The following is an 11,691-nucleotide window of genomic DNA, read 5'->3' as shown; positions in this document are numbered from 1 at the left end:
GAGCGAAATATGCCATAACCAGATTGTACGGATTTGAAGCAAAGAGAGAGAAGGGAAGATTCACTGTTGCCTGTCCACGTTGTCGACAAAACTCGAAAATTGGTCATTTTACGTTGTTGTTTTGACGAGTACGGAAGAAAAATGTACAAAAATGCGTGCCGCACGTGCAGCACGATCAGTTTTTTCCTCTTTTAACCAATAATATCGCTGCTTTTTGGCGTTGTCGTTGCCGTAGCCGTCGTCGTTTCTTAAACTCTCTATTACGCCCTGATGGACAGTCATGCAAATTTCTGTTGCTTTTGTCCACTCCGCATAGATCTTATCATCTGCCTACCTGACTACAGGTGGCTTTCATTTCCTCATTGATAAAATTCCCCGATTCCAGCCCCCTAGATGGATTTAGCACAGCGTTAAATCCCCTTGACATCTCGGGCGTGATTTAACAAACTTGTAATCAATGTCCTTGTATTCCCCCACACATGCCCCTGGTTGACCCGAGGGTCGACCCCACGGCGAACGGGGAAGCCGATCACAGGTGCATTAAACTGTATTACCAATTACCTAGTCTCTTGAAAGAAAAGTCCAATGGCAATTGGGTATGCAATCGTAAAATGAAAAAAAGTCCTTCACTTGTGTTTCAAGGGCGTGACTAGGAGATCAGTCACCTTTCTTTCATTATCACCACAATAAAATTCCACTTCTACAGTATACTTTTTTCTCATTTCATTACGATAAGAACATTTAAATATTAAGATTATTAAGTACACCGAGCTTGCTCTATCGTCTTAAGCCCAGCTTCACTAAAGTTCCTACTGAACCAGCATTTTTTTCGCAGATGAATTTTGTAACAAGGAAAACGTGGAAATATAGTATACAATCATCTGTTCTCCTTTAATTGTGTTAAATTTAAAGTGTTCCTATCTGAGTTACTGTGGTCAGTCAGCAACTAAAATAATCAGTATTGAAAGGGCAATCGTTTCTTTAAAAAAGTTTCAAAACTTCGAACATTTGCTTAACCCTTTTACTCTAAATACCCTCTCAGGGGCGGATCCAGGATTTTTCTTAGGAGGGGGTGCACCACCAAGGAATGGCGTAGCTGACTGGTGACGTGATACCAGTTGTATTAGAAAGCCGCAGGTCATCTCCCCTGCACCGTCCCCATAGATCCGCCCCTGGGAGGCACATGCGCTTAGTTTATAAAAACAATATGAATTGTTCCGAGTCACTGCAACCATTGGGAACCACATTTTACAGCAGTCTAAAAACATAATGCACTTCTTGCTTGAAATCTTCTTTTCTCTTTTCTCTGTATCATTGGACCTCAGAAGTTCTCATCAATTTATGGAGTTTTTGCTTTTTGTTTTGTTTTGTTTTTTTTTAATATAACACATCATAACTAAGACCTTATGTCCAGAAATGCACCGAATGACATGCACAACCAATTTTGATATCCAAAACGAAGTGTCTCTTTAAGTCTAAGTCTAAGTCTTTGCTATCTATTTCCAACGCAATACGGTAAGGGTAAATGCATTTGTTTTTCCTTACTTGAGGAGCACAAGAGAGGATAAGGGGAGAGAACACATCCATCATGCATAGACCCTCTTCCCATGATAATTGAATTTTTTTTTTTCAATCTTAATTAATTAATCTTTTGACACCCAAACCGGCCTAAACCGACCAGACTTTGTATTTTGATTGTATTTTACTCTGTCTAACGCCAGACGGTTTTACTCGTCACTCGGTAACCCCCGGGAGTCTATGGGTTAATTTAGCCCATGGTCATGATGCGCAGCTATTTTGAGGAAGACACCTAATACAGCTTTTTACCTTGTACGTTTTGTTTTCCCATTTCAGACCACGTGATGTTCTCGAGGGAATTTTCCTTTTGTTTTTTTCATAAGTCATGCGTACATAACAACGTGCATAAGACATTTGAAAGAAACTTTTCTCTAGAGTAACATCACGGGGTCTGAAATGGGAAAACAAAACGTACAAGCAAAAGAGGTTTATTGGTTATCATTGGAATCATGAGACCAAAATAACTTTCACAGTATGGTGCTAAGCTTAAAATAGACTGCAAAAACACAAAAAACTATCATAGGGCATGGGATGGGTTCTCTACCCTCATCCTCCCTCCCTTGGAAGCAGCATTTGGGAGACACTTTAAGGAGTTGTCTGTATTCCTGGAAACGAGTGATGTTGAAGTTGGGAAGAAGAGCAAGGGGACAGTTCGTGACGCTTACTGAAATCAGCGTGCATCTAATTAGGGGGCACTTCTGGACATAATTATCTGAACTAAGATAACCTGGTTGATTATACATTTGTTTGATTGTTTGTTTTTCAATCATTTCTAACTCGCTATTTGACGTGCGACTTTGACCCACTGGCATTTTGCACCTTGGACATAATCACATCCTCAGAGAGTTCTCCTGCAGTAGTTGCATAGATTTGCACATGTGCTGGCTGTAAATAGTAGTTAAGGACTGACTTGATTGACTTTGAATAACATTGTTTACCAGTTTAACGTTGTTGCTTTTACTCTCTTGTTTTAGTGATTAAGGGAAAAAAGTGCAACAGAACAAAACTACAGTTAAAACATAAATCCCCAAATGAGGAAACTACTCTCCTCGTACCAATATCTTTTTGGCTGCCTCTCGCACATTCAAGATGAGTTCCTAACCCCAGGAAAAGACGTTGTTGATTCTCAAAAAAACGTTTTGATATACATATGAAGGGTGAAAAGAGATAACAATCGAAAGAAGAAAATGTGGCACGAAATTACAAAGTCTATTCTACTTGCGAACGTTGTTCCAATTAGTGATTATATCTTAGAGATTTGTAAGCAAACCTTTGATAGGATAATTAACGATTCTGGTCATCAATTATACAGTCTAGTCCAATAACGTGGATCCTCACAATACGATCTTAGGTGCACCAGCGCTTTTCGGTTCCGAAATGCAAGACGGAAAGATGCATGAATAGTTTTATCATTAGATCATCTATTAATTATTTATAATGTTTGATATTATCATTATTATTTTATTAGAATTATTTATTATTACATTTTAACATATTTATAGATTTTGAAAATATGCAATTCAGCTTGTAAGCTGCAATATATTTTTTATAATAAACTATCTATCTATCTACCGCTTAAGTGCCGAAAATCAAATAACCACATTGGGGGATTTTCCACAAACGAAGGTGAGCAGTAAGTGAAGAAAATAATTTTTTACACGCAAATTTGAAAAAATGAAAGCTCCACAAGCCCAACCACGAGCGACGAAACATAGCGGTAAGAACTAAGGGCGTTGTCTCGAAGCACTTGCGGGAGTATGAAGAATTTGCTGCGCTGCAGTAACGCCTTTTACTTAGAATTTCTTAAGAATTTTTATAAATTTTACCGATAGTGTTCCATTCGATCATCTCTAAATCTGCTCAGTGGGTGAAAGTGATAATACATACATAAACGCAAGTTAATAAATGAAAGAATAAAATAGATAATGGTCGCAATAAATTTTTTAATCGTAAAATGAATGTGTAAAGAGTTTCTTTCTTAAAAGTTTGTATATTATCAACATCCTTACATGTAAGTTCCTTAGGTAATCATTTAAAAAGGATGACCCTCTTTATGCGAAGACTTTCTGACCCATTTTGATTCTGCATTTTGGCAGGTTGAGGTCGTTCTTTTCTCTAGTGTTCCTCAAATGACTACTTGTATGGTATTGAAACTTGGTATTAAGATACCCTAGAGACAGATCGTTAAGAAAACTAACGATAAAAGCGAAGTTACATGACATTTCGACGACTTCATGTCATCATTATCAAATGTGAAATGTCAAGAAATGGACCTTATTCGCACGGCGGCCATATTGGCCACAGACGATCGATTTTGCACCCCGAGCCTCGAGTTGAAATGTTTGGGAAGGAGTTTCGGTGGGCAAAAACAAAAGTTTTCAATCCCTCTGGACTCAACATGGCCGCTGTGGGATTAAGGCCTATTAACATAAGTATTTATACAGAAATACATGTGTGAAAAATACTGTAATGAAGCATGGTGGGCATGACTTTACATGCTTCATTCATTACATTATGTATTTTTCGCACTTCTATTTCTGTATAAATACTGATGTTAATTTCTTCACATTTCAAATTTGATAATGATGACATGAAGTCATCGAAACGTCATGTAACCGACTTCGCTTTTATCGTTAATTTTCTTATTGAAATGTACATAAAAATTTACTTTTATAAGATTGTTAAAACATTTAAAAACCATCACCAAGTCATCGTATATTAGTTTGTTTGTGTTTTTATACAGTGAATAGTACTGGTCTAAGAATGGACCCTTGCGGCACTCCAGTGCAACATACACTTAGTTGGTAGCCTCGATCAGGCGTTCGTTTCTTTATGAAACGCAGAGAAGAAGGGTATGATTTCAGGCTACTCAGTTGGTAGAGCGGGCAACAGCGCAATCTGTCGCAGGTGTATGGGTTTGAGTCCCTTTCAAGCTTGCACTGTTTCCCCTCAATTCTTTCGTATTACAATAAAAATTTAAAAATATTGAAGATCCGTTACCAAGATTCATGATAAGAAATAAGTATTAATCGTTCTCTGGTAAAAAGTTTAAAAAGACTATGAGCTTTCGACAGACTGAACTGCTGTCTTCAACGGATAAAAACGTTTTTATCCTTTGAAGACAGCAGTTCAGTCTGTCGAAAGCTCATAGTCTTTTTGAACTTTTTACCAGAGAACGATTAATACTTATTTCTTACAATAAAAATTATATCCATAAAACAACTTGAAGTTATGTAGCTCAGATTAAGAGACTAAAGTACTTACAAAAGATTTCATATACCGATGTTTTCTTTCCTAAAGGATACATGGAATGTCTTCTCAATAGTTGATTTGTGTGTACTTATCTTTCCTCTGGTCATCGGTTTGACGTTTTCTCCCACCCATGTTATGAATACAAACTTGACAGTTGTTATTCCATCAACTTGATCTTGCTGGGAATCACATAAAAACATTTCGGTCATCAAAACTGACATTGCGGTGCTCGTAAAAGTACATTAAAAATGGGAATGCATGATGTCGGTCCACTTCATCCCAAACCGGCCTCCTACGATGATGCGGGAAACATGTAATCACATCGCTCAAAATAGAACGATGTTGGTTAAGTTCAAAAACATGCACACAAAATCCTTGACTTTTAGATGATGAGCGCCAACCTAAGTAAAGCATTAAGCGATTATGACAGCCAACCCACCCCCACCCCCACCCCCGCCACTCATTATTACGAGCTAACTGCTTTTGAACGCACACCATGGAACCAAGTCGTCCAGGGCGCCTTTAGCCATGCTTCTGGCCCTTCATGAAGGCCTTATCTGAACAAGAGAGATTAATGACTCTGGGTTTTAAAGGGAAAGGTCTCTGATCTAGAACCTGACTGAATCACCCTTTGGTGAAAGGAACTTGCATGTTGAAAAAAAAGTACTTGTATTTTTGATGGACAACGACACCATTAACAGATCTGCAACACAGATGACTCAAATGCACAGTGCATTTGAAACCTTTCCACAACTATTGACTCATTGAAATGGCAGAGGCATAACGGATTCATTTAAAAAAATCTAGAAAGATTTATAACTCAAATGCATGATGCTTGGATGGAATGACGGTTCACTCACCACTCTAAGTAAGGCGTAAACCACAATATCATTTTCAAGTAGAGATAAAACTCCTTTCAGTCCATCTGTGCCTTTTCCGATCAGCACAATAGGTTTTTTAGGATTCTTTTCTCCGTAAGAACCAACACACCTAAAACACGTCGAGAAAAAAAAAAGAGTAAAGAAATTTGCCCTTCACTCTTTACTTTACGCTTCGAACAGATTATCTAAATCAAAACGGTTCCTACTGAACAATGCCTGTTTATAGAAGCTTGTTTATGTACACAATTCGTTAAAGGCCCACCTCCAACCGGCATGTTTTTCGACCGTTTGTTTTTGTTACGGAAATTCGCATTGCTTATCGTAGCGATTTGATTGGATGAATTTCAGCTTTGGCTTGAATTTCATATATAAAAATTGTTCCGCGGCACGCAATGCCTCTCGGTTGAAGGTGGACCTTTAATTCTACATAGCAGGACTAGTCACTCTGGTAATATCGGGGAGCATGCATGAATAACTGGGAAAAGTTAGTTTGTGGTAGCTAGGCCAGGAAACCTGGCGCAGGTTTTACATAAAACATGCTACATACTCAACTTCTTAGAGTGTCACGTGAAGTGCTAGCTAGGTTTCTACCCCATATGAACCATGCGAGCGTTAGCCCTACTAGTGGAAATGGCCCCACACAAGGACATGGTTCATATGGGGTAGAAGCCAAGCACTTCACATTACACTCTAATCAGTTAACTCTGTTCAAATAGCAAGTGCTACACGGCCAACCTTTACAAAAAACGTAATCCTTCCTTGTACTTGTACTTGTTCATTGCCGTGAGTATAACATCTTCAGTTCCCAGGACCTGCTCCCGTCTGACCTTGTAGCTCATGATCAGTCGGAAGAGCAGCGGTGATCAAACCCGAAGGTCGTGGATTCAATTCCCAACTTGGTCAGAGTTTTTCTCTGTTCTTGTGTGGGCCCATTTCGATTAGTAGGGCTGACGCACACATGGTTCATATGGGGTAGATACTTAGCACTTCACATTACACTCTAATAGTTAAGTCTGTTCAAATATAAGTGCTACATGGCCAACGTTTGCAAAAGTAATCCTTCCTTGTACTTGTACGTGTTCATTGCCGTGACTATAACATCTTCAGTTCCCACGGCCTGCTCCCGTCTGACCTTGTAGCTCAGTCGGTAAAGCAGCGATAATCTAACCCGAAGGACGTGGGTTCCATTCCCACCCTGCTCAGAGTTTTCCACTGTTCTTGTGTGCGCCCAGTTCGATTAGTAGGGCTAACGCTCACGGTTCATATGGGGTAGAAACCTAGCACTTCACATTACACTCTAATCAGTCTGTCATATAAGTGCTACACGGCTAACGTTAGATTGCTTTCTGGGATTGCTATTTAGGCCATTCCCGACAGGCGGACCTGTCAAAATTAAGGATTGTCGGCCAAATTCGTTTGTCATTCGTTTCATCCCCTGCTAGATTCACTAAGGCCTCGAAATAATTAGATGACAGTCTATGTTCTGGTCCACTGGTCACAACCTTTAAGATTTGTTGTTGAAACAACTGATAGTTGCACTGATTAGTTCTGAAATGCCCTCGAAGGGAGTAATATCAATGAAGGATATTCATTTATTCATGTAATGCACTATTAGAGCACCTACCAGTCAGTCTCTGTATCATCGCTTCTTACTTCAGCTATTGCATCTCTTACAGCAACATCAATATTGACAGCAACTATTGACAAACAACAATAGGGTCAGATCAATTTAAATCGTTTTTCTTTTTTTTTTACTCACAAGTATGCTTTTCAAAAAAGAAGGCATATCCAGTGCTTTGGATAGGTGGGTTATAAGAAGTGGGAAATTAAGGAACAAGAGAACACAAGTCAAATCATTTTAAAAGTAAAGGAGGCGCCAACTCCGCAGTCCCTAGGGTCTATTTAAAAAAATGATGACCCTCAATTGCAATTACAATTCCCAAACATTTCATTTGTTTTTCAATGGATACCATGGAGCCATGTGCATCCGTTTGTACTTTGGTATATTAATATTTTGAGAGGGGAAAACCAGCATTACTTGAAACATACATATACATGTACCCTGAGAGAAAGGGATCTTTTCTGATAATTATTGTACATACACAATTAACTTCACTGTAATGTGATGAGTTTTGACCTTAACAGAGGGAACATGAACAACTAATTGAAATTATGAAATTTTCAACATCAGATATTGTGTTCCTAAATGTAGCTTTCTGATCGGTTCACTCAATCTCGGTTATCTGCTCATAAATGACCTACAGTATGTCATATGGAAACTGATTACGTCAAGTGCCGCCAAGCTGGGAACTGATTGGCTATAATTTTCAAGTGTCCAAGAGTTCAGAATTTAAGGAAAATTTTATAAAACAGTTATTATTCCATTGGCGCTCGTTGGATATGAGACTAGTGATAGCCAACTAGGCACTTTGTTGGCTATTTACCATTGCATATCCAATGTGCGTGCATGGAATCATTAGTGAATATTCCTTAACAGCTACAATGTACAATGTACCATACATATGTTATAAGCAGTCACTGCTCAAGTCTTGCACTGTAACTTTAGATTTTGTGAAAACTTTCTTTTTATAGTGTCAGTGTGACTGCCAATAAGTAGTATTCATTGAGCATTGCCTCCAACAAAGTCCCTTCAACAATGTTCTATCTATGCATTATTGACAACAGGATGGCTTAGTGGTTATCAACCGTGCCTTCCATCTCTGCGAACCAGGTTCAACTCTCGACCTCGAGATCGTATGTGGGCTGAGTTTCAGTCGCTCTCAACCTGACTCCGAGGGTTTTTCTCCGGGTACTCAGGTTTTCCACCCTCAGCAAAATCGACTCCCAGCCTATTCCATCTGGCTGTGGTGCTGTGCTCCGAGGTCATACATGGGTCATGTTCAGGGCCTGAGTGCCTAGCCGGCAGCACAACTCCTTCAGTCCGACCTCGTCGAACCCCACCCTTAGCAATTCAGTCTGTGACTGTGTGTAAGGGCGTTTAGCAGGTCACGCATTCAGGCATTCATTCATTCGACTAATTCTTAAACAATTCTGACTACAAATATGTCCAAGATTTTTAGGAGGATGTTTCCTGTAAGATGTGTACTATCTTTCACATGATGCCTCATTGTCACTACTGGCTCATGACATGATGTACAATGTACCCTGACCAACACATGGTCATTGAATCAGTCACATGAATCAATGCTGTGTGGGACTCAGCAAATGTCAATATCAGTAACGTGTAATGTGAGTCAGTTGAACAAGTCAATTATTAAGCACACTTTTGATAAAAATCAGAAGATGTAATTCATTTGTGGAAGTCTGCATTAATGTTTCATGTCGTAAACTACTGCCTTATGTTAGATGGTAAGTTTACTGATCACTTTGACTCTGTTAATGATTGTGCATATTGCTCTTACCTGCATTTGGAGTCTGGAAACTTGCTGCTGCTTTTCCAGTTTTTATAACATTACTGCTACTAGTGAAGCCACGATCCTGGTAGTCATGGAAACATAATAACATTACAGATGGCCAGCAAACGTGCATAATGCAAGTATGCTTAATTGGTGTCTCTATAACATTATAAGTTAAAAAAATGCAAATTGAAGCATACTGAGTTATTATTCTTTGTTTTCAATAACCTTGGACAGACATTTCTGCATTTATGGAAGCCTACGGATGTACATTTCCTTTCCTCATTGTATCTATCCCCCATACTTCCGGCAACCTCCTACATGTGTATAAATTACTATAAGACAATAACCTGTCTATGAGCAGCATCTGCAACTTCAAGCACTTTGTTTGTTCTCCCACTAAAAATGTAACAACAAAAATGACTTTTTTATGAAAATTATCAAAGGAAAGGAAAAAAAAGCAGTCATTCCACGTAAATCATTGATAATTCAGTGAAAAATTGTCCAGGATGGTAAATGTTGTGATTTAATTACTAAATTAGATACTTAATAGAAGAGTGTGATGAATTAATTGAGTAATATTCACTTCATAAAAACATTTAAGGTTGAGATAGTCTTTAAGGATGTCCCTCTAAGTCTTAAAGCAAAATGGCAATATTATATGCTTGGAGGAAAAAGTGTATCACAGTTTCAGTTTCTTGAAAGGGGAAATCAAGTCACCTTTGGTCCGACAAAAGTTTTATCATCTCATCCTGGCTTAATTCTGCTCTTTGTGCTGTTTCTATAATAGAGTGACAGGGCTGAAAAAATTAAAGGGAATGTCACATTTAATAGACAATTTATGAAACAAACATACAGGGAAGCTGCTCACAACCTGTTGACAGTACTACAAGACATGAAATGCTCCACTCGTTTAGCTAAAATAACAACTCTTTGTCACAAGATCACTTAAACATTAACTACTGTACATGTTTAACAAAGTATACCATGTGCATGTTGGTTCCTTCAGTTTCTTAAAAGGGGAAATCAAAGAAGAACTGCTTGAATTCCCAAGTACGACATAAATTTTACTAGAAACCAAGGATTTTTTACAACCATATTAGTCAAACTCATGAAGTACCCATCCAATCACAATTCATGAAGCACAGCAGAGGTCATATCACACTAGCATCTATGCATATGTCTACATATTGTCTACATTTGCAGGTCAGGACGTACTTTATATCAACAAATACATGTACATGGATATACAAAGTCTGTGTATACAATGTACAGTGTATTTTACATATTGTTTAACGTTACCTTACATTTTGCGCTAAAGTTAAGTTGAGTTGCACTTACGATTGCTGTTAGCAATCAAGAACAATAATATTAATGTTCTGATGTGCAAGCATGCACTTATACCTCAGATATTCATTATTGCTGACAAATATCAATCTCACCACTTCTATTAGCAACCAATTACTTTGCCATTAATTTTTCTAGTTCCTTGAGATTTTACTCTAAGCTTTTTATGTATGCTTTGAACATGCATTACTCAAACTCATACTTCATAGGACTGTGAGTCTTTCGTGGAATTTGTAGGTACCGTACATTAACTATTACAATGACATTTATAACAAATATCTTGGTGTTAAAACAAGATTACTCTAACCTGAAAGTGTTCCTGAACACTACCATGTACAACGCCAAACTTGCCCTTTTTAGTAAATGGGACACTATCTCCAATCCAGTGAACATAAACAAATTTGACAGTTTTCTCCACGTAACTGTCAACCAACTCTTCCAGTCGAACTGCATTTAACAAAATAATTAAATAAGACATAGATGTTATGGAGGCAGCTTGGCTGAGTGGTAAGGGCACCAAAACTAGGTGTACTTGCTCTGGATAGTCCCCATACAAGCTATTTGGTTGATTTGTAAATAGCCAATTGGCTATGCATGAGTGTGGATGAGCAATTTTCACCTTCTTGGACTTGTTCCAAGGTGTTCTCTGCTCAAAGAGTAGACCTTAAGGCAGCTGTTGCTAAAGTGATGATCTACCATCACCAGACTTATTTGAAATGTCACACTCGCACCATGGAAATTAAGGGCAATACATGTGTCTGACTAAACCCTTGTATGAAGAGTAACAACTGGAAAAACCGCTATGGTAACTTGCCAGTTTGTATATATAAGGATATATAATCCTCACTCTCCCCAATTATCCTGGAGTCTCCCGGATACAGAACGAATCTCCCGGGCTTCCGTATGGGTCATCAAATCTCCTGGATAAAAATGACTCTAAACCTTTTGAAGACTTTGTTGTATTGTACGCTCAAATTGTATCCCCAAGTTTAAAAAAAATTCGATTTTTTCAAACTCATCATTTCTTAGTGCATTTCTTCATCTCTGAGTTTCAAACACATGTTGATAGAACTAAACAAAAATGACTTTCTTTATTTCCGTTTGTTATCACAGTCATATAACTGATTGTTTGATTGGATCTCCATTCAACCAATAAAAACTCCTCAGTGACTGATACAAAATATTAAACCATGCTCTTCCTTTCATAATACTCTGCA

The 11,691-nt window shown here is 38.2% G+C and overlaps 1 protein-coding gene across 2 annotated transcripts in view; it reads right to left on the bottom strand.

Annotated features, from left to right (window-relative positions):
- Window positions 1–692: 692 nt before the first annotated feature.
- Window positions 693–11,691, bottom strand: part of LOC138031360 (uncharacterized) — a 14,689-nt gene continuing 3,690 nt past the window's right edge. For both annotated transcript variants that reach the window (XM_068879067.1, XM_068879072.1), the window contains exons 4-11: window positions 10,782–10,921; window positions 9,848–9,927; window positions 9,478–9,526; window positions 9,134–9,209; window positions 7,336–7,408; window positions 5,691–5,820; window positions 4,884–5,009; window positions 693–2,463 (exon numbers count right to left, since the gene is read on the bottom strand). In XM_068879067.1, coding sequence (XP_068735168.1) covers window positions 2,359–2,463; window positions 4,884–5,009; window positions 5,691–5,820; window positions 7,336–7,408; window positions 9,134–9,209; window positions 9,478–9,526; window positions 9,848–9,927; window positions 10,782–10,921 — 779 coding nt within the window. In that variant the 3' untranslated portion in view covers window positions 693–2,358. The remainder of the gene's footprint in view (window positions 2,464–4,883; window positions 5,010–5,690; window positions 5,821–7,335; window positions 7,409–9,133; window positions 9,210–9,477; window positions 9,527–9,847; window positions 9,928–10,781; window positions 10,922–11,691) is intronic.

Source organism: Montipora capricornis, chromosome 2 (assembly GCF_036669925.1).
Source record: "Montipora capricornis isolate CH-2021 chromosome 2, ASM3666992v2, whole genome shotgun sequence".
Classification (NCBI taxonomy): Eukaryota; Metazoa; Cnidaria; class Anthozoa; order Scleractinia; family Acroporidae; genus Montipora; species Montipora capricornis.
Note: the sequence above shows the minus strand (reverse complement) of the source record. Positions and strands in the feature narration are given on the sequence as shown.